General features: G+C 39.3%; 2 protein-coding genes across 3 annotated transcripts in view; one reads left to right on the top strand and one right to left on the bottom strand.

Moving 5' to 3' along the window:
• LOC146487396 (carotenoid-cleaving dioxygenase, mitochondrial-like) overlaps positions 1–7494 on the top strand; it is a 9019-nt gene extending 1525 nt beyond the window's left edge. For both annotated transcript variants that reach the window (XM_085088020.1, XM_085088013.1), the window contains exons 2-4: positions 1847–2359; positions 3217–3922; positions 5591–7494. In XM_085088020.1, coding sequence (XP_084944146.1) covers positions 1849–2359; positions 3217–3922; positions 5591–5885 — 1512 coding nt within the window. In that variant the 5' untranslated portion in view covers positions 1847–1848 and the 3' untranslated portion in view covers positions 5886–7494. The remainder of the gene's footprint in view (positions 1–1846; positions 2360–3216; positions 3923–5590) is intronic.
• Positions 7495–11772: 4278 nt separating this feature from the next.
• LOC146487397 (uncharacterized) lies at positions 11773–21155 on the bottom strand. The gene is made up of 7 exons (XM_085087595.1): positions 20835–21155; positions 20630–20708; positions 18859–18934; positions 18263–18330; positions 16151–16285; positions 15115–15212; positions 11773–14671 (listed from the first exon to the last, which is right to left on the bottom strand). The coding sequence occupies exons 1-7, from the start codon at positions 21038–21040 to the stop codon at positions 13468–13470; spliced, it is 1866 nt and encodes a 621-aa protein (XP_084943721.1). The 5' UTR covers positions 21041–21155; the 3' UTR covers positions 11773–13467.
• Positions 21156–22337: the final 1182 nt, after the last annotated feature.

Genomic DNA, 22337 nt, shown 5'->3' on the forward strand with positions numbered 1-22337 from the left:
GATTCCAAAGCACGTTCGTAAATTCCCATACAAACCCTTATAATTTACGCCATTGCGTAACACTCATCGTGACACTCAAATTACAAAGGTCAAAACAAAGGTCTTTATTTTAACGCTCATACAGCTTAGGATACCTGTGGTCCATATAGAGCCATATACTGTAGTTACATAAACATCCTCTTCTTGCCTCCGTGGAACATGAGGCTGAACGCGCGTTCTACAGTTTAAATATATTTACTCTACTTTTCACGTTTCGCCGATTGTCAAGTTGTCTGTAAACGATCAGTTTTCCACTAAACTTTTACCATCAAAAGGTTTTCACCCAAGGAATAGATCTTAAAATAAACAAGTAATATGCTAATCCTGATTGTCACATCCACGTTCGATATCAACGAGTCACACAGCAGCGGACAAGAAACAAAACTAGTAATGGGTGGTTTTCACCTCACACATCGTCACGCAAGTGAAAAAATAAAATCCTCAGCCATTCGATAGATAAAGTCAAGAAATTGATATGTTGTAGAAGAGTGATACATAAACAACGTGTGAAAGCCACAGGGCTGTGCGATATCTCCTAATCGAGTTATTCGAGAAAATGTACCACGGAAAATTACAGAGTTTAGTATGGGACGCCATGTTGGTGCCCCGTCTGATGGGCACCAACATGGCGGCCGGAAACCAGCAAAAACATCTGGAGTTTACCTTGGCTATTTCAAAGCCTTTCTTCTCTCTGCTGAACTTTCACACATTGACATTAACGCTTCTATTACGTGTTAGCTGATCAGACCTAAAAAAACACGAGGCGAATCGATGTTTTCATGTACGTGACATGTTTAGAGCAGCAATCCTTCTGTCACGCACTGCGCAAAAATCTAAAATTCAAACTGCTCTATCTTCAAAACAAAGAATGCTATCCGGCTGAAAACAAGCGAGCCGATGGAAATTTAGATTTTCTTATATGTGATGAAGATAAAAACCCAAAATGGTGTTTAGTTATGAGTTTCAGTTTTTTTATGACGTCATCTGAAAACCAAGAATAACAAGATTCGGTAGGTGCGTTCGATCGGTGTTTTTTCGTCGAGGATGGTTTTGTATTGTTTTCTTGGAAGAAATGGCACGTTAATGCGAGGCTTGTTGTGTGAGATCGAGGCCAAGTGTGTCGGCCACAACAAAATGGCCCCAAACCCTGAAATCGCATGGCATCACGATAGATACCCGCGGGACATCATAAAACCCGCAGGCTTGCTTTGAAACGACGTGAATAGTATGCGTTCTCCTGATTGTCGATCGCAATAATATTTCTTAAAGGCTATTTCTTATTTCTTAAATAATCTTAAAGGCTTATCCGTGAGCCAACAAGATCTGTTAAATGAATGAATGAGACAGGTCACTGAATTTGTTGTCATCTCGTCTGTTGTTTCTAATATTTTATTGTTATTAGTTCGCGCACCACGCTACCCTGATAAACAAGAGAGGTTTCAGTCTTGCCACGTCTCGTCTTTCTGTTCTCAAGATTTCATATAAATTCCATGTAAAATAACAAGAGCCATCTGGTTACCTGCCGGGTTATGCATAAACAGAAACAACCTGTCACAATCTTTTACGAAAATGGCGGCTCAAATTCATATAGGGTAAGGTCGCAACATCACCGAACTATTGAAACCACATCAGTCATCCCGTGAGCAAGGCGAATGAACTAACGGACGGACGGATGGATGGGTGGGTGGATGGATGGATGGTGGAAGGAGGGAGGGAAGGAGGGTTTATGTCATGCTAGTTCACATTTCTTTTCAAATGAATAATGACGACTTATTGTTTCTTATGTTTGTATTCTGCCACATCACAGTCATGACTGATGAACAAGACCAATATTCCTGCCTGTTCCAAACAGTTAATGAACGACCTGAACCAATCAACGCTGAGATCAGAGGTAACCTGCCTTCTTGGCTGACCGGAACCCTGATAAGGAATGGACCTGGTAGATTTGAATGTGGTGACACCTCATTTAATCACTGGTTTGATGGCCAAGGGCTTTTGCACCGCTTTCACATAAAAGACGGCAACGTGACCTACTGTAACAAATTCATACGGAGCCAGAGTTATGCAGACTCTTTGGAGCACGGAATCCAGTCTCATCTAGAATTCGGCACATTCATTCCCCCAGACCCGTGCCAGAATATCTTCCAACGTTTTTTCTCACGCTTCTGGAGAGAAGAACTGCCCCTTGATAACACACTTGTTAACGTGTTTACAATGAAAGATAAGATGTACGCAACGACCGAAACTAACTTCATATTTGAGATCGATCCCAAAACGCTGGACACATTAAAGAAGGTGGATATCACTAAAGAGTTTCCAGGTAACCATGATAAAAAAGCAAGCACAACCTTGATAACCCCCTTGAAACTACAACATTAAGCTTCTCAGCTTGAATCAGCATTATTGTCTGGGTTCCATGGCAAAACGTTCGGGGCCCCAGGCGCCCAAAAAGAAGGTAGCCTTTGGAGCCCTCCTGGCCCCTCCGCTATCTGTCACGTGACAGAGAGCGGAGAGGCCTGGGCCCGGTTGTTCGAAAGCCGTTTAATCTCCGATTAAAGTTAAAGTGCCCCTGGGACGAAAATTTCATTTTCCATCTTTTTGCATTTTCGTGTAGAGTATGACCTTCTTGCTCATGTTACCAAATTTCAATCCTTTACGGCGATTGGAGTAAAGGATTGAAATTTGGTAACATGAGTAAGAAGGTCATATTCTACACGAAAATGCAAAAAGCTGGAAAATGAAATTTTCGTCCCAGGGGCGCTTTAACCGAGGTTTTCATTTCGCTCGTTAAAAATGTCTTTGATAGCAAATTTTAAGCTTTGGCGAAGAAAAGGCTAAGTAAAAACTGAAGGACAAAAATCTTTTCGAAAAATCTTTATTAGTTGGTAATTAAACTCGAATCAAAGTTCAGGTTAATCCAGGATTAGCTTAATCGGACTTTGAACAACTGGGTTCAGGACTGGACTACTGGAGCCCCGGGCTAAACATGATCTGTGGGTTACATAACTTGCATGTCACATCACTGAAGGCCTTAAGAGTATGGTCCAAACATTTGCCGATGACCTAGTAAAGGCTGTACATTCTTTGTGGCCGGGGTCATTTCGAGATCCTGAGGGTTCCCAATTTTTAACATGATGATGATTATTGGAGCCTTTGGTGCTTTTTGTTTTCCATCAGGTGACGTTACGATCAACAGCGCTACAGCTCACCCGCACCAGACCCGGGACGGGGCAGTTATCAACGTCTCCGTGACGCATGGCCGGTACTCGACTTACAGAATTATCCACATACCACCCTCCTCGGGAGAGGTTGGCGAGACTGCTCTGGAGGGTGGTCAGGTGCTTTCTACTATACCACCCACAAGTGGCATTGGGTATTTTCACAGTTTCTGCCTGACTGATAATTATATTGTTCTCACGGAAGTCCCCCTCATGCTGGATATTTTGCAAGTTCTCAGTCATAGGTTCTTTGCGTCCAGTGTTGAACAATGGCTTTACTGGGATGAAAACCAGCTCACCAGATTTCATGTCGTCGACAGAAAAGACGGCAAACGTGTTGGCGTGTTCACAGCTGATCCATTCTTCGTCTTCCACCACATCAACGCCTTTGAGAAAGACGGCAAAATTCATCTCGACGCTTGTTGTTACCGTGACAACGCAGTTGTGAAGCAATTGTACCTGCATAACTTGCGCTCCCCGCCAGATAAGAGTAAGTTTGATGTCCCGGATGTGCGCCGTTATGAGCTTCCATTGGAAGAACTGGAGGATGTGGCCGTGGAGAAGCGTCTTCACAAGGGAGGAGACGGACGGGATTACACATTGCTGTACGAAGGAATGGATTTACCAAGAATCAACTACGATGAGCACAACGGCAAACCTTATAGGTGTGAGAATTATTTGTGTTGGTTTCTGTTAAGTGCATGGCTCTAAAAGATTGAATCGTGAGAGCTGATTGGTTGCCGGAACGGTCGAAAATTGTTTAATCTGATCCCAGTTTCAAAATGGCGGGGTTTTTTAAGCTATTAAAATAATCAAACCTCGTTGACTTACCTTGTGAGGCTCATATCTGAAAAGATTGTTGTCAGTCATTGTTTTCATTGCTCCCATTTAACCTTTAACTACGGTGGCCCACAAGTGTCACGGCAAAAACAATTCCACCACGGCAAAATCATTTTTGTCACGGCAAAAACAATTTCGCCACGGCAAAACCATTTTGCCGTGGTGAAATTGTTTTTGCCGTGACACTTGTGGGCCACCGTATTTAACCCCTGACATCAAAGAAGAAACTCTCCTATCTTGTCCCTATACTTTTCTTGTAAAAGTGCTTGGGAGACTGAGTTATCAAAATATCAAGATGGATCAATGGGTGATCATATCCTTAATTCTCATTACCTCATATATACCTCATTTGTTATCGGTATATATTATTATTATTATTATTATTATTATTATTATTATTATTATTATTATTATTATTATTATTATTATTATTATTATTATTATTATTATTATTAATTTTTTTTTTTTTTTTTTTTTTTTTTTTTTTTACCCGTACTTTAATATGGTGGCCCGGCCATGAGCGGTTCAAGTGCGTGACCCTGTTGGCGACAGGGCGAATTAGCCTCACAATTTTACCCGCGTCCCGCTTTACTATTGTATTTTCTTTTCTCCAATTGAACATTTTATTTAATACGCGATTAAAAAAAAAACTTGAAGTAAAAGCACGCTCACACAATAAAACAAAAATGTACAACTCAGTTGCAGGTATCAACAGTTTGCGTAAAACAGTTCCTTTGCTTCAGCAGCTACAAAATGGGAGGAGGTAGTTTTCATGTCGACAGCGCGCACTGAAACTGTCTGTGAAGTTTTTCAATAGGCACTTCCGGCAGATTTGACTACGAGCACGAGATTGAGTACTAGTAAGTCCCATGAAGCTTATCCTGGGTGAACGTGAAAGCTTTGATTCAAGTTTAATTGCTAATCAATAAAGATTCTTCCAAAAGATTTTTGCTCCGGAGTTTTGACTTTTCTTTAACTTTCGCTTCAAATTAGCTTTTAAAAACGTTTTTTACCAGCGAGGTGAAAACCTCGGTCAACTTTTAATCGTGGATTAGCGTTAATCAGCTTTCGAACAACCGGGCCCTGATCTACAATCTTGGACAGATTAAAATGAAAAATTAACCCCCCCCCCCCCCTCCCCCCAAATTCAATGATGAATTCGCGCGTAAAGCAAAACGCGCCATTTTTCCATCATTGAAATGGGGGGGAGGGGTGGTCTTAATTTTTCATTTGATCTGTCCAAGATTGTAGTTTGCTTGGTTTAGATAACCGCTCAGTGTCACACTAGGGTCCCTTTATCTCACTGATTTGAAAGTTTGAAAGTCGTGCTCGTACTCAATCTCATACTCTTAGTCTGATCTGAAGGTCCCTTATGTGAGCGCGCTGCTCCCGGCTTCAATGAGCGACTCCTGGAAACGTGACAGTAAAAACTAATCGAATATTTTTTCAATCGTCACTAAAATAGTATGAATCGTTTGCGTTTACTCTGCCAGGTTTGTGTATGGTGTAGGATTCCGTCAGACGTTGCTTGAAAGCCTTGTCAAGTTGAATGTGCAGACCAAGGAATTTTTTACGTGGGAGGAGTCGGGCGGTTTTGCTTCTGAGCCGGTATTTGTAAAAGCGCCAGATGGGAAGGAAGAAGATGACGGTGTCGTGCTGTCATGCGTCATTAACCCCAGCGACCAGACCACCTCTCTGGTAGTTCTGGACGCGAAAGAATTCAAGGAGCTGGGGCGAGCTGTTGTCGAGGGTGTCACGCCAGCGACCTTCCATGGATTATTTCAGTAGCATAGATGTATATATGTCGTATAGCTTGAAACTTTGTTTGAGTTTTGTCGGGATTTGTTCAGGTTGGTTTAAACAAATTTGTCAGCAATTCGGATGAAATGATATGTCGGGAGAGACCTGAGTTACTCAATCAAATTTCATACGGGGAGGTTCCGCGATATTAATTTGAAACACAGATGACGCACACCTAAACCATGGCTAGCAAACAAAGGCCTCACCCTTGGAATCAAATTACTCCTTAAACCTGTCCGGCTCGTCTGATTTCGAGTGGCATTTATCAGAAGTATATGAGCGTCTTTATTTTTTCATTTGTAATCGGGATACCGTGTGTGTAATTTAAAGTAGGTGAACTGAAAACTCTCACATTTGTTATGTCAGTAGAAATTAAGGGTGAGTTCGACTGACCCTATTCCTGAATAGAAATACATAAAATGATTATAACAAGTCCATCATAAGAGGTTTGTGGAGTTACTGGAGTACAAAATCGCCCTTAAATTATTATGTGTCAGCAAAAGTTTGTAGCTATTCCGCTAATTCTTATTCCGGAATTGATGGTTTTCATGTGACGTCATGGCATTGGCGGCCATGTTGGTGGACAGAACAATGAGGCTTTTCTCCTCTGGGAGTTACCTGCCATTTTTATGCAAAGTTTGTGAACAAATTTTCTTTTAAAAGGAAATGCGATGTAATATTTTAAGCCTGGTGAAACTTGGAAAAAGAAACTAGTAATTGGAAGGTCTTAAGTTCGACTCCTGATAGGAGCACTCGAAATTTCTTTATCCGAGTTTGCCTGTGTCATTACTGAATAAGACATCATTCTCAAATTTTCTTTTGTTTTGTCCACCAACGGCGTTGCAAACCACCTATACGGTCAATCGAACGCAACGTAAGATTTCAAGCATATCTGGTGTGGTAGGCTTGCGCAGCAGTCTACGTAATTTTCGAAATTAAAACCACATTTATGTCTTGTTACATTCGACAACAGCCTTGTGATAAGAACCGAAACATTATGATACTTTGTTTCGCAGGAACACCAAGAGACATACAACATCGACGCCGTAAATGATTTTTCCGTTCGTATTCCTTGAACTTTCATAATTGTTTATTTTGCCGGGCCCTTTACTTAGTGCATTTAATTAAAGGTTTTCACAAAGCTCAATTATTATATCAGGCGAGGAAATCTTGAACAACCTCAGTTGAGCTTTTGTAAAGATTTCCCCCCGTAATTACTTTATACAGTACAGTGGTGGGCATCCAGATTACCGGGGATGTAATACATAGCAAAATTATTATACAATTGTTTCAAATACCAACTAAAAGTAATTGGTTTTGAATATATAATTATAGAAGTAAATTTTTGAAATGTTCCATATGATTTTGATTTCCTTGGATCAGCCGGTAAGCTGTTCCATACGAATTTGTGCGTTAAAAAGTAATGTTTATATTTGATGGTGATCATCTGTTAATTTATTGTAGATATGAATTATCCTTTGTTGTGAAGTGTTTGTAGAACATTAGTAGGTTATCATGAAAATACGAGTACATGAAAAGTGTTGTGAATCACGGGTTCAGTTCATATACATTAATAAAAACTTAAGCGAAGTAAAAATTGGTCTTGTTTCTTCTCTTTATTTGGAAAAGGTCATAATTCTAACCATTCCCTTTTGTTTCATATATATAAAGGTATATGCGTAGTTGGATATGTATTTGTATTTCATTTTAGTCAGCCAAAACGTCGCCTTGAGAAGAACCGACAGAGTCAAGGCATTTAAACTAAAAAGAACAGTCCACCACATAGAGGATGGAAAACTTGTGCTGTAGGCCAATGCATAATTTTCACGATAGTTTATATAATTTGGTGGTTCGTCAATTATAACAAAAACACGGATGCGTTTTTTTTTTATTTGTTTATTTATTTATTTATTTATTCCGCCATCTGCTTGGCAATTTACATTTTTTGTACTCGAAGAAAATGTTCTACATTACATACAAATATATCAGTTTTTCGCGCATCCTCCTTAAAAACGAATCAGACCAAATTCAAAGGAATTTTAATGACAGCTACTGGTAAGAAATAAAATACAAACAACAGTGTTTGGGTTTTCCCTTTCATGGAGTACCGTTCAATACTTCTTTCGAGATTCAAAAAATCCAGGTGAGAATTGTCGGTATGAGTATTAGACAAACGCATCAAACATCTTCAATTACACCGCCTGCTAAAACCGAGTGTTCATGGATCCGTCACTGGTGAAACGCGTGTTGCCAATTTCAACCATTTCCTTTTCTGTTTGGCTGCTGTTAAAATTCGTATTTGGCAACTCCTTGCCCGGCGGCTCGATCACCGGTGGTTCTTCATTCGGCTGCTCAGCGTTTGGGAAAGTTTCGGCCATTTCCGCGGTATACTCAGGGGGGATTTCCACCATAAAACCTTCGTTAGTGCTTCCCTTTCCATCATCGTTGACGCGCACGGAACTGTTAAATTCGCTGTCTCCTGTGACTTTAGAAGTTGCATGATCCGCACTCTCCGCTTCGGGATTTCTGTCCTTAATGCACTTTCGTATTAATTTGTAGGTACAAATTATAAGGAAAAACAGCGTGAAGACGGTGACAAATGTAGCAGCGGAAAGGACGAATGATACCCTGCTGTACATGATCATCACTTGCCGCTTTGCGCGCAATGATGAATTTCTGTAATTTTCTCAGTTCACAGTTTATTGAAAAACTCGCTTTTTGTTCTTTTTTCTTGACGTAAGCGACACACTAAACTTCGCTGACAGAGTTGCAAGCTTCCGTCGTTTTGATTTGCTGGAGAAACATAATGACGCACAAGTTCGTAAAAAGGACGAACAAAGCGCTTTTTGGCGATTGTTTAAAGTCCTTGGTGCGACAGGAAACGGTTCGTTCGCAGCCGTAGTTCTTTGTTTCCAGTAAACTTTAAAACCTCTTTTCTGAATATTTTAATTTTTACAGGTGTATTCGGCATGATGAAAAAAATAACTATTTGAGTTCTGCCTTAAATAAATGCCAGAAACATGGAAATCAGAACACTACTGATTCCAAAGATCGCCAGTGCGTCAGCCGGAAACACTGAAAACTTCGATAAATTGAAGATAAACCTGAAACTGCGGCATTTTCAGAGGATTGATCATGAAACACCAATTATTTAATTGTGGGCATTGAGCGATAGTCAGGCTGATAAGAGCCTTTTCATATCCCGGAAACACGAGAAATTATTATCATTTCGAAGGGTTTTTCGTTTACCATCAACTTTTAGGTGCTCTTTATTCGGGCTCGTGGCCAGTATAGAGGCAGTTGCCTTGACAAAAATTTTGAACTTCAACACATTCATTGAAGCACCTGGAATTGGCCAGACGAATGCCGAGATGTTTCGAGAGAAAAGATCTTCAAGAAACTGTTCTGGACAGATTTTACGACACATAAAAGAACGATTTTTGGCGATTGTCAGTCATGGTGGATGTCAGCTGTATCCAGATGGAGTGTTAGAAATGTTTTTGAGTCCCTCCAGACCCGATCTAGCTCATAAAAATTGACGGGTTCTGTCCAATTTTATCTATTAAGCTGCGTTGTTCGGAATATGCGAGGTTCCAAACATCGATACCGATAAGGCAAAAGAGTTATCCCATCAAGGAAAGGCAAATTTTGCTTTTTTTTAATTGTGCTCACTAATATCTTGGTTTTGGATCTTTCTCAGTAATTTTATACTGCCTCGGTAAGAATTGCTGGCGGTCTGGCTATTATAATTATTACGAAGCTCTCCAATGTAGCATATTAATTAACAGTTTTTCAAAACATTAAAACTTGCTTTGTTCGTCAATGCCGTTCGTTTCAGTTTTTTTCAAGAATTCGGTGTTTTTCTTCCTTGAAAGGTAATGGAAAATCGAACAAACGTTTTCAAATCGTTGTGGAAGTAATTGTAAATTGCTATTGTCATGGTGTAATGGAAGTCTAGAGATTTGATTGGCGAAGCGGTCACTTACGTGGATATCGAAAAGAATTCTTACCGCTTGTAATTTAACAGAAAAATCTGTGGGGCATTTTAAAGATATCTCGATTTATGCAAAGTAGGAACTTTTTTATTCATCTGCGCTTTATTTTCACTGTATTTAAACATAAATATCTTAAAATCGGAGACACCCAAGAAGCTCATTATACATACATTTAGAATGTTTTGCTATGAGGAAAGACCCTTTAACAGAAAAGACAAAGTGTCAATTTTATTTTGCCAGAGATATTGGGGAAAAATGCGGGAATAAACAAAATCACCCCATAAAAATTGATTCATTATTCACTTGAAAACGCTCTTACAGATGTTTTTCTTATTTCGCCTGCAAGTTGTCTAGATTGAATAGTTTAAATCCCTAAAGTTTCGTCATAAAGTGTCAGACTAGATTTCGAGATAATCGACAATGTTTAAAATGAGAGGCTATGCGCTTCCGTTGTTATGGTAATAGCTGTTGCTTGGAAACCGATGAGAAAATTAACTTTGATCATATGTTGAAATGATGATGTAGTATAAAGGAGATCGAAGTTTATCTTGTATGCGAGATTGCAGTTCCAAAACTTCGACCCTAAGTCCAAAAAAACTGCCGCGAGCCTCCTTAAAGGACCCTAGTCAGCCTCCGCCATATTTGATGCCATCAAAATTATTGATATTGCATGGTGAAGCGAAATCTTATTGCTTTACTGTCAGTTGAGTTCCTGAAAGTATGCTTCATTATCTTTAGTAGTTCCACAGTGATTTCGTTCATTTCGACATGCTCCGAATAAAGTATAATAGCCAAACTCTCGCATATAAACAAAAACAAAGGTGTGGCTGACTAGGGCCCTTTAAACAAGGAAGACTTCACTGTATTCTTAAAACGACTTACAGATAAAATACTTCTCATAAAAAGTCAGCGGAAGTTTGTCCAATGGAAGAATTTATCCTCCAGTGATGCTAGATCGAAGATTGCATCTACCAGCAGAAGGCCATGTCTTGGTGATGTGATCAGTCAAGACAAGTTAGAGTCAACCCTCACCCCGAGATTTCTAACAGGAGACTTCGGGGCTATTTCCAGCATTACCAATTATTATATATTATTAATGCTAACTCTGGAAAGTTGTTGACTTTATGCAGTTATTAGGCGCGGGGCGATTGGGTACTAAAATGGCACGAGCGCGCGCAGTTTTCTAACTGATACGTGAACTTTCATTATGCTGGCGCGCGAAACAAGGCCAGTTTTTGGCAGAAAAGTAAGGCCATTTTAACGAGTTTTCCACGGTGAATTTTTCTAAAAATTGGCTCAATGTTAGGATTTAGCTGGTATTTGTACTACAAGAAATCTTAGGGATAATTATACATGGACAACTGCAATAAATGGCAAAAACGAAACTTACAGAAATTGGCCAAACGTATGAAGAGAATTTGTCTAGACTTTACGAGATGCTTTGGAGTTGCTTTTCGTTTACACAAAAAATAGGGAAATTTTACCGCGTGAAATTCGGACAAACCCGTATTGAAACTAGGTAGGTGTGAAGGAATCAGCAGATGTATCATCCGCTGGTTGCCATGGAAACGGAATTTACCGGTTGTAATGGCGTTTTTAGCAAAGCATAAGGACTTAGGTACTCGAAACTATGTTTGAACCTAGATATTTTTTACAATGTGAAAGAACCAGAACACCAAGAAAAATATATATCACTACCAGCGAAAACTGAAGAAATGGTATAGAGCCACCATAAAAGCAACACTGTTCTATAATCATTCATCAGTAATTTATCTTTGTTCATCCAATTCCGAATGGCCTCAGCACAGATTTTAACCGCACAAACAGCATTCGCCTGGCCAGAGCGATTATTAGGGTTGAAGGACACTTGAGTCATGAAACAGTATTTCGTAATTGTTTTTATTGTTCACCACTAAATTTCTTCCGAACAAAAATCATTCAAACTGGCATTTCATATTTACACTTCACCATTTTCTTAGGCGATATGTTAAAATATAAAAAAGAACCCAATAAACATTAAACATATAAATACAATGAGCGGGACCTGTTTGTCAATTAATAAGTTATTACGGACTCTTTCTTTTCCATTTCACTTTCTTGTTCGATCATTTTATTCACAGAGTTCCACTGCAATTCATGAAGTTTACTTTAGAATTTGTTCATTGCACCAGAAATCAACAAAAAGCCTAAAATGTCTTTTAAAAGTTACACTGTTAGTCTACACCAATAAAACAGAAGCATGCAATATGCTCCAAGGGCCTTGGCAGACTAGACAAATTGTTACAGCAAAATAGTTGTCGCGACAACTATTTTGCTGTAGATCATAAAAATTGCCGATAATAAAAAAGGCAGTGCGTGAACCACGCCATCGACATTTAACTGCCAAAAAAATAGTTACTGACAACAAATCAGTTTTCTTTTTTCAAAAAAGATAACTACGCTAGTTGTCGATAACAAATGGGGCAGTTTTATTGCCGATAACTTTGAATAACTCGTTTTACCTAGTCTGTGAGGTAGTTGTCGACAACTACGGGCATCTACGCCATCTTCAGTGTTCGTTGTCAGCGGTTTGACATGCGCAGGAGCACTAGTTACCAAACTCTCACAGGCAAAAACAAAGTTATCATCATTTTGGCCTTTAGTGTGTGGAAAAGCTCTGTCGAGTACTAAAAGTTGTCGACTCTTTTTTGTTGCCGATTACACATAGTTGTCGACAACTTTTTCTCCCGTCTGTCAAGGCCCTAATACTAGAGATAAAAAAAGTAAAAAGCCAGTAAAAATGAAACTTAAAATTCTAAAATAAATTAATTCTGTTTCACTGTTCTCCTTTCTCATAACTTAAAATTAATTTCTCACAAATGAGAAGAACGAATGACGTTTGAATAGCAATCACTCAACTTATGCTGGAATGCTTTTTACCAGCAACCCCACAAAATCTTTTCATCGCAAAATAATTCTATCTAAACACTCTTAAATGTTTCTTCAACGTAAAATTTTCACGTTAACGTTAAATAAATTTAATTCACTGTTGTTTGCAACTAGATTCATCATTTGGGGTTTATGAAATTCTGAGGTAAATTTATCCTCAGAAGATGCTTGAGTCAACGACAAGTCATCCCTGAAGAACGTTTAAATTTGTTCTCACACCTGAAACTAGAAAAAAGGGAGATAATCCTCGAATATTGATTGTATTGTTGATACTCCGCCGAAATTAATTAGAAGTGGCCACACCTCTTCAATTGGTGTTGAATCTTGTTCTTTCTTACTTTTTCTCTTAATTAAATTAAACGTTATAGTTCGTGAGTACAACCCTACAGTTCACCAACACACAACGGGCTGAAGATTCTTTCATTTGTTTCTAAAAATTAACAGTAAAATCACTCATTCTCATATTTGAGATAAGAGAATAGTTTCAAGGCTCATAAATAACTTTCGACGTCTTTTAAACGAAAAGTACCCAAGACTTATCCCCTCTTTTAAAGAGGATAGCCACTTTTAACGGTCACAAATGAAGAAAAATAAGAACGCTTTCAAAGCACTCGCTCATAAATTAAGTCACCCATAATGCCCGTAATTCAGGAAGACTTTTCCTCTTTTTTAGAGAGGATCTTTTTAATGGACAGTCCAAACCTTGCTCTCGTCTTACTGACAGATCGTTTGTTGCTCGTGGCACTATGATCGCTCTCACTCATCGTTCGGTTGCAGCTTCGCTCAGACGTGATAGGGCCACTATCCACGGTGCTTAAGGTACCTGGGGCCCAGTGGTGCAGGTGCTCAGACGAGGACGCGGCACCATCAGGGACACGGCTCTTCAGGGGTGCGTTCAAGGGGACCTCATTACACTCCACGCACTCGTGGCTATGGTGACATCTGTAATCACAATCCCGTGCATTTCCATATGCGTCATCTGAATCGGAACTCTTACGAAAGGGAAATGTTTTTACTCTTCTACGTCGCCGATTCACCGCTCGCGTGTGAACGCATTCTGTTGAGCTACCACTAGACAAGTGCCCTTCCTCTGGCACTCTCTTCCAAGAGAATCTCGACCTAAGGACGCCCGGCTTCGCCACAGGGCTACCACGCTCACTACCAGATCTCATCACAGGGAACTCATCATCACCCTCACTGCCGTCGTGTCCGTCGGCATAAGGTCGTCTTCTGCTCCTCCACACTCTTCCTCCGCGGAAACTCAAGACGTAGTAGGGATCCCTGTCTATTCTGGAGCGTGCAGAAGTGGGGAGATCCTGGAAGCCCAAAGGCTCCCTACCAAGCTCGCCAGCCCCACTAACAACGCCATCAGGACACGAGCAGCCCCGGCAGCCAGCCAAATGATCGTTGCTATAATAACGAGGACCATGTTTAAGGAGGGAGCGGGATGAGTGACAAGAAGCCGATGCTGCAGCGTCTTTAAAAGACACATCCCACCTACAGGAAGGAAAGGAGGCACATCGCATCATTCCTCCATTCGATTGGCTGTGCACGTGGTCACGTGATGCGTCCAGCGTTCTGGACGCCAACCTACCAGTGCTAGGCTGCCTTGTTGAGGTGTCAAGATTCTCTGTTCCAGACGCCCCTTGACCCGCGCGTCGTCTCGCAATTGCCCGCTGTTGTTCAGCGGTCACGGTGTCCAGGTCTGTTGGCTGCGCGTGCTCGTCTTCCTCAAAGGATTGTTCGGGGGAGAAGGCGCTGTACGCGAAGAAGAAGACGGAGCTGATTATCAAGAAGTTGATGGTGATCCAGACCAGGGCCGAGGTCACAGGCCAATTTTTCATAATGTACCTGACGAGTAGAACGGACACGCACTTGGTATAGTTTTACTATTCAAGAACTAAATACAGCTCGAGACAACTCCCACTGCAGTGCAGTATTTGCAATGTTTATCCCACATATTTGAATCGAACTAGGCCTTTCTAGAACATACCCCTACTCATATAAAAAAGATTGTGAGTTTAGGTTGTTTCCCAGATCACGCCAGTCCAAGGACAGACTGCAGCAATCATTTTTTCTCATTAGATTCACGTAGGGAGATCCGAATCACCAAGAGCGCGAACCCGCGATCGAGGAAGGGGAAAGAAATTGGCTGATAAACCTATCCCTTTCAATAAACTTATCATTATCATAAAATGATTAACAAACGAAATAATTACATTGTTAATTATGTGTTAATTAGTAAAAATTAAATGATCATTCTCTAGGTGCAACACAAGTTGACAGAAACTAACCTGAGTCCTACAAAATGAGCTTCAATTCTTAGGGCAGCAGAGTAGATTTCAATTTGTTTGGCAAGTACAACCACATGAGCTCCAACGGCTGGATGATACTGCAAAGGGAAAAAGTCATGCAGTGGAGAAATACCTAGGACACCTACTTGGCTAGTTACAAATTACTATTTAAGGATAGTGCCTCCTAATCTAGAGAGAGTTTGCACGGAACATGACTATGCAGAAAAAGCAGACCTTATAAAGGATTATGGTGATCCAAAAAACAAAACAAGAGGTAGCCATGCATTTGGCTGGATGCTACTCCATGATAGGGGCATGGTCAGCATTATGTTACCAGTACCTATTTATTTAAAACCCCAGGCACGATTCTCATCTCACAAAACAACACGATTATCCAGAGATGGACCTACAGTGTAGCCTTAAACCAGTGATCGTCCCAATGATCTTTTGATGTAATACATTACTGTAACGTAAGTGTGACCTCGTAACATAAGTTAACATTTTATAATTAATAAGTTCTTCCTTCCTTTTGCTTTTTCATTTTTTTTTCTTTTTTGCCTGCTATCTAGAACCTAAATTAGCCAGGGAGCTAACAAGATAACCAAATGGTTCATTTAGCTTCCTTGCTTGCACATTATTTTAACTAATAATTAATTTAATTCTATTTATTACCACTACAAGATTGTAAGAATCAACCATGTACATTGAAAAAAAGCACAAATAACGATTATTATTATTATTATTATTATTATTATTATTATTATTATTATTATTATTATTATTATTATTATTATTATTATTATTATTATTATTATTATTATTATTATTATATACTTTCGTCGCGTGTTTGACATAGCTTCTCAAACCGTTAGTAATTCTTAGGGAAATTCAAAGCAAAAGTTCACCAAAGTTTATGATAATTAAGATCACTTTTCCAAACCTCCTTCACAGTAGTATAGTAAAATATTATTGTAAAAAATCCGGCATGATACTAATGTAAAGCCTTTTTTTCCTATCTTTAAAACATACTACTTACAGAGTCCTCCATGTATTCTTCAAATAAGTTTATCTGCACCATTTGTTTTTCCTCAGAGATACCCAGCACCATAGGCAAGGAGTAGAACACTGTGGTCAAAGACTGCAAGAGGGTGGACTGATAGTGGAGCATTCCCTGAAGACAACAAGCCCAAATGTTAAAGGGGAAGTTTCACGAAAATTTGATGTCATTTCAAAACCCAAAAATGTTTGTCTGACAACAGAAACAACAAAATAATTGTCTTGTTTTGTTGTAAATTATCACCCCAGAGCAATACAACCGTTGATTAGTGCCTCTGGCCAGAGACAGAGTAGGTCGGAATGGATTGAAACTTGAAAAATATTAGGTTAATGTTTTTCAAGTTTTCGCATTTTTGTTTCCAAAATGCGTCAGAACAGAGTACAAGTTGTTCCTGTCAAGAATTGAGTTGATTTCTCTCCTCTCGTTGTTCTAGAATCATTTTGTAGCAAAGTGAAGGTCTTATTTTTGCAATTTTTAACAAAAGAGGTCAAAAACCCCATGATACTTCCCCTTTAATGCAAATAATTTCCTCAATATTCCCTATATACCTCTTGAATAACTGTAGCTGGGGAAATGAATTTATTTACTGTTATTTTGTTTACACATTGATCAAGGCAGTTCTTTGTCATCCATGTCCAATATACACGACCTGAGTCAAGTCTATAAGCCCAGACGATTCAATTCACCAGAAGTTAGGTCGCCAACAACATGAACCTTTCTCGTTCTTAAGGACGGTGCTTACTAATATCGAAGTATTTTTGCGCCGTTTATGACTATGCAAGAAAAGCAGATCTTAGCAAGGGCTATTGAAGTCCAAAAAGAATTTTCAAGTAACCATCCATTTTTTAGAGGTGATTAAGCAACAATTATTTTAAAAAGCCGTAAAATACAAAGCAATGAATGGCTTTTTTTTTTTTTCCAAATTCAAGCTTTATTATCTCTGAAAAATACATGGTTACCCCCAGTTTTCATTTTGGATACCGAGAGCACTTGCTGAATTCTACTTTCTCCTCTTAGTTTTAAACCGCACAAGTATATTAAAGTAAGCACCACCCATAGGACACCTGAATATCTCCAGATGCGCAGAAGGTATGCCCAGTAGCAAAAGTAGGCACCGTTTTTTTAAGCATGTGCTCTAGGTAATATTCGTCTAACGAATGACACTAAACCTTTCTCGATTTGCCAACATTTCAAGCCCCGCGTAACAACCTCACATATTTTTCTAAGTCTCTCACAATATGACTTCTGGTGAATCAAATTGACTACATACTTAAACGACATAGTTGCATACTGCTCCTGTGTTGCCTTTAAAGAAGCTCAAAAAAGTTCTTCATTATTTTAGTCCTCCCAAAAACCTTTCCTTATTCTTGTATCTTTGATATTATAGCTCAGTCTGCCTTCTTAATTAGCAAATAAATTTATTCTTCCTTTTTGTCATCCTGGCCCGCCTAGATTAGCTTTGCTACCTGCAGCGCCAAGAAATTGTAAATGTAATTTTTTAAAAGACACCTAATAAAGTTGAATACAGTTGAATGCCAGTCTCATTCATTCTGGGAGCTCATGTAAACTGAATTGAATGGCTTACAACAAAACCTTTCAGAGCGGGAAACCACGGAGACACAAACAGAATTGAAACTGGGCTTACGTCTTGAAATAATAAATTTATTATTGTTCAGACTAGTTTCACGTAAAAGGAAGCAAGTAATCCAGTCCCATGTAATCACTTGTTAATTAGCAACACTTTCAGAGTGGTCTCATGAAAATTGAATACCACCAGTGTGTTATAATGGTTTCAGTTCATACTGGTTATCCTTTGAATAAGTGTTATACTCCAAAACAGTCAAACTACAGTCAACTCTCGCCTTGTGGTCACCTCGCTATTACGGACACCCCGATAATATGGACAGCAACTAAATCCCCGGTGAAAATAAATTACAGACGTTTAACTGGAGTAAATTTCCGCCATTACGGACTCTCGCTTAATGAAGGACGCTAACTTGTGGTCCCTAGGGTGTCCGCAATAAAGGGAGTTGACTGTACACACTTCAGCAAACTCTGAAAAAAATAATTTTATGTGTAGACTGTACATACCGATCTTTCAGAACTTGCCAAAATCTTCCCAGAATCTGACCTGAAGGTCACCTTTACCATAAACATTCCTATGAGAAGATGAGAAAACCTTTAGAATAATTAGTAGATAATTGCATTTTCAACATATAACTACAGTGTATTTTTACAATTTCTTTGGTTTTCGTTTTACGACACTCAAATGAAAACTGCTTAGTTTAGTAAACTGTATTAAGTTTATTAACAAACTGCACGGGGCTGGCTGCTAAGAAAAATAGATGCCGAGATTCCATTTTTGCTTACACAATTTCTTTTTTAGGGACTTAGGTGGCAGCAAATGATTCTAGAAAAAATATGCATTTCACAAAATTTTACTCAATTTCATAGGTCTCGCAGGATCGATTTTCTTACCAAATCTCTTTTAGAATCTCAATTTCTTGTTCAAGGCTAAGAAAGTCTCAGGCTCATGAATTAAAAAACCTAGTCTCACCATCTTGCAAAGTCTCACATTTGCTGGGTTCCCCACCCTCGTTTTTATCATCAAATATCTGATTTTTAATTTATTCTGGAATGCTCAAGAATTTCATAATGACATCAAATAGTCAACCAGTGATACCAACCTAGCCTTTCATTGACAGGAGAGTGGGGCATTTCAAGATCCAGAAAAACTCTGTACCGTTGCCCTCTCATCAGTATCTACAAAAATAATCAACAATATATAACCCGATTAACACTGTTACCAATATTATTTAGATGCAACTTCTTTCGGCAACAACAGTACCACTACATTGCTACATGTAGGTGATGAGACTGAGGTATAGAGAATTACAAAATAGTAAACATATGAGAGGAATGGTTACAGTGGAACCCAGATATAATGAACCCCTTAAACACAAAGTCCTGGAGTAATCAACAAAATTGTTCAGTTCAACTGAAGTTGCAGTAAAAATTTAAACACCATAAACCCTGGTATGATAAAATCCCAGTTATAATGAACACAGTCCATGAGCCTAAACTCCAAATTGACATTGATACAACTACGTAATAATGTGACCATGTAACTGAATTTACATGCGAAACAAATGAACAGAGAGGGAAATTTTTTAAATTCCACTAGATTACATTACTTTTCTACACTGCTTTATCCACTTTATGCATACAGCCAACTTTTTAAAACACCCTTGATTAATTAATAGTAATTAATCAATCAATAAATCACCAGTTTACCAAGTTTGAGGTTCTGTCGTTACATTGTAACCATGAAAAAGGCTTTCAAAAAATGGAAAAATTGAGGCTTTTCATGGAGCTGCGGGATGCCATCTCAGAATTAGAGACATTCATATGGAATTTGGACAACGGTTGATAGGTCATAATCCTGGTTACTATGCATAACCAAACTTGGTAAACTTACTAAAATGTTTATGTGATCTTTCTGGTGATGGGGAACAATGTCTAAACTAGGGCCCAGTCCTTTTATGAACTTTGGAACAGGCAATTGTACAGTTGAAGCTTGACTGTGGAGTCGATGCTTGGCTGATTTCGAAACCTTTTATCAATGCTAAAACAGACAACAAAGAAATTATGCTACGTTAGTTGCATGGCTTTGGTCTGCATTCTCGTCTGCTTTACCATAACCAAAAGAAATCAGCCAAGCATTGACTCCTCTTTTGTGGTAGTCACTCAAATTATTGGCTCCTTTTTTCTGTGAAGGTAATGTTTTCCACAACCAGAGAACATGTGTTTGGCTTCAAGGATATATCATGTTGGAATGAACCTTGAATTGACATCAGCTGTTTAGACTAGTGGCAGCCTACATGCGGGTGCGAAAACTGAACAAAGGTTACAATTATTGTGGTTTTTTGGTGCCCAAAGGAAGTCTATAATCGAACATATTTCATGACATCACTTTGGCAATTTTTCTTACCCGAGTTTGTAAGCACACGTTTTTCCAGGATTTGACAAAAAAATTATCGTAAGTCGAGTTATTGTCACAAACAGCTGTATCTAAATCTTACTATAAATTTAAGAAAAACGGATAATTGTAAATCCACTCTATAAATATCTACGTTGCTGATTGACAGATGCAAGGTGTCATAGTGTCAAAAGTGTATTCAGCTGTTAGCTGCGAAGTGATTGCATTTGTATGTTTGGCAAGATTGGCGCATATCGAGTAAAATTAACCCTCTATTTGCTGCTGTCAAAACTAAAACAATTTTGGCACAGCAACTACCTTTAAAATGTTTTTCTTACATATGAGTAACATGTCGCAACATGTTGACTTAAATTTCACGCCCTGAACGAACATCATTGCCAAGTCACGCGCTGAACTAGAGAAAAAAAGCATCGATAAAATAAACAAAATAAAAAGGTTTTATGATCTATAATACTTACGCGTTCACCAGTGCTCAAAGACAGATTAGCCTCAGGAAAAGAACAGAGTGCCTTTTGCCGAGAATTCTCGCAATCCGAACTGCAAAACACAGATTAACAAATGATTCGTGCGTAAAAGGAAGAAGATCAAGACGACTTGCATGCCATCAACGTTGAAAGAACAAAGCTAAACCCAAAGATCGAAAAGAAAAGGACTAAAACTTACTTGAAAAGCAGAAATACCGGCCTTACATGGCTCACAGTTGGCATATAGGCATAGTAAAAGCTCGCGTACATTAAAACAGCGATCCATATGATGACGAACACAGTGCAGCACCAGAATAAAAACCGAACCACAGTAACGCCAGCAATGCGACTAGCAGCAAACGTTATCTTCTGAGCAAATCGCACGATCTTCCAGTTCCTCATCATGAGTTTGGATTGACAGATGAGTGTTTTGAAACGCTCATTTTGTTTAGAACTCTCCGGGAGATGAACTGCTCCCTCCCTTCGGCCATGTTTGTTTTCTTTTCTTTCTGCTGATTTCTCTTGTAGTACCAGTGCCAGTCTTTGTGCCAGTCCGATCTGCCAGTCCCAGTCCGTTCGTTCACTCTGTCCCTTTCCCCCCTCTGTCAATTTTGACGAGGCATGGCTTGGGTCGGAGTGAGCGCCGCGAAAAAATTACCGTATTTTCTCCGGACCCCGATTAAACGCCGGCCTCGTTTACACGCCGGGTCAAAACTGCTAATTTTTAAATAAACGCCGGGGGCGTTTGTTCGAGGTACCAGCGTTTATTTGCGTCGGGCCAACAAGTTATTCACTAGAAAAGCACTGCTATGACACGTACTGTACGGCATACTGCTCTTGTTATTTTAACAAATGCTTAACAAACAAGTCTGGCGTAACATTAACTGCGATGTATGCTGTACAACAAAACAAACTTGAAAATATATAGTAATGTTCACGTTCCTGTTGTTATGACTGAGGTTTTCTCAGGTCTGTCAGGTCGGGTCCAAGGGAGAAATCGTCCCGCCTTGAGAAACTGCGAAAGGGGTCTCAAAGAATGTGAAATAATAAATCAACCTAAAAATGATGAAAATTTTACTTCCTTAATAAACGCCGGACCCCGATTAAACGCCGGTTTCAAATAAATGCCAGGTCCCTGAGGCCAAGTTCTAAATAAACGCCGGGGGCGTTTAATCGACTGAAATACTGTAATTCCGCTTTGCGACTTGCTCAGGCAAACATTCTGTCATTTATTGGCGCTCGGTTTGATTCGAGTTCTAACTAACTGGTCAGGAGGTTTGAACTGGTTTCATTTTGTTGCTTGAATGTATGGTGTCAGTAAGCCCATGTCATGGGTTACTGATCATAAGGGTGTCTGTAACCCTACACGTAGAAATGGAGTTCTTTATCACCTTTGAACGGTCAATCCACCTTCACTTTTTAGTATTAATGAAATAAGCATTTCACGTGCCACTTGGAAAAGGGGACATTTTGGACGTAAACGTTCTTATAGCTGCTGTATACAGACCAAAGGCAGTAGAACCCAACGGTGGCAAGACTATTTTCGCGTTCCAATTCCTGCCTGGAATTTCTGCTCACTTTTTGATATACTTCCTAATGCTTTGATATAACGATAGCCCTTACAGTTGCCCTTACGCAGCCTTACAGTTTACAGTCTAATAGACGACATCGATCAATGAGTAATCGAGAACGGAGTTTGTGT

The sequence above is a fragment of the Pavona decussata genome, unplaced genomic scaffold (genome assembly GCF_977016875.1).
Source record: "Pavona decussata unplaced genomic scaffold, jaPavDecu1.1 SCAFFOLD_16, whole genome shotgun sequence".
NCBI classification, from domain to species: domain Eukaryota; kingdom Metazoa; phylum Cnidaria; class Anthozoa; order Scleractinia; family Agariciidae; genus Pavona; species Pavona decussata.

What these genes read in the sequence shown, in the direction of transcription:
- LOC146487397 (XM_085087595.1), bottom strand. Translation starts at nt 21,040, where the DNA reads ATGATGAGGAACTGGAAGATCGTGCGATTTGCTCAGAAGATAACGTTT. An exon ending in CCGGTATTTCTGCTTTTCAA is followed by an intron (nt 20,709 to 20,834) that starts GTAAGTTTTAGT and finishes TGTGTTTTGCAG; the next exon opens with TTCGGATTGCGAGAATTCTC. An exon ending in AAGAATACATGGAGGACTCT is followed by an intron (nt 15,213 to 16,150) that starts GTAAGTAGTATG and finishes TTCCCTTTGCAG; the next exon opens with TATCATCCAGCCGTTGGAGC.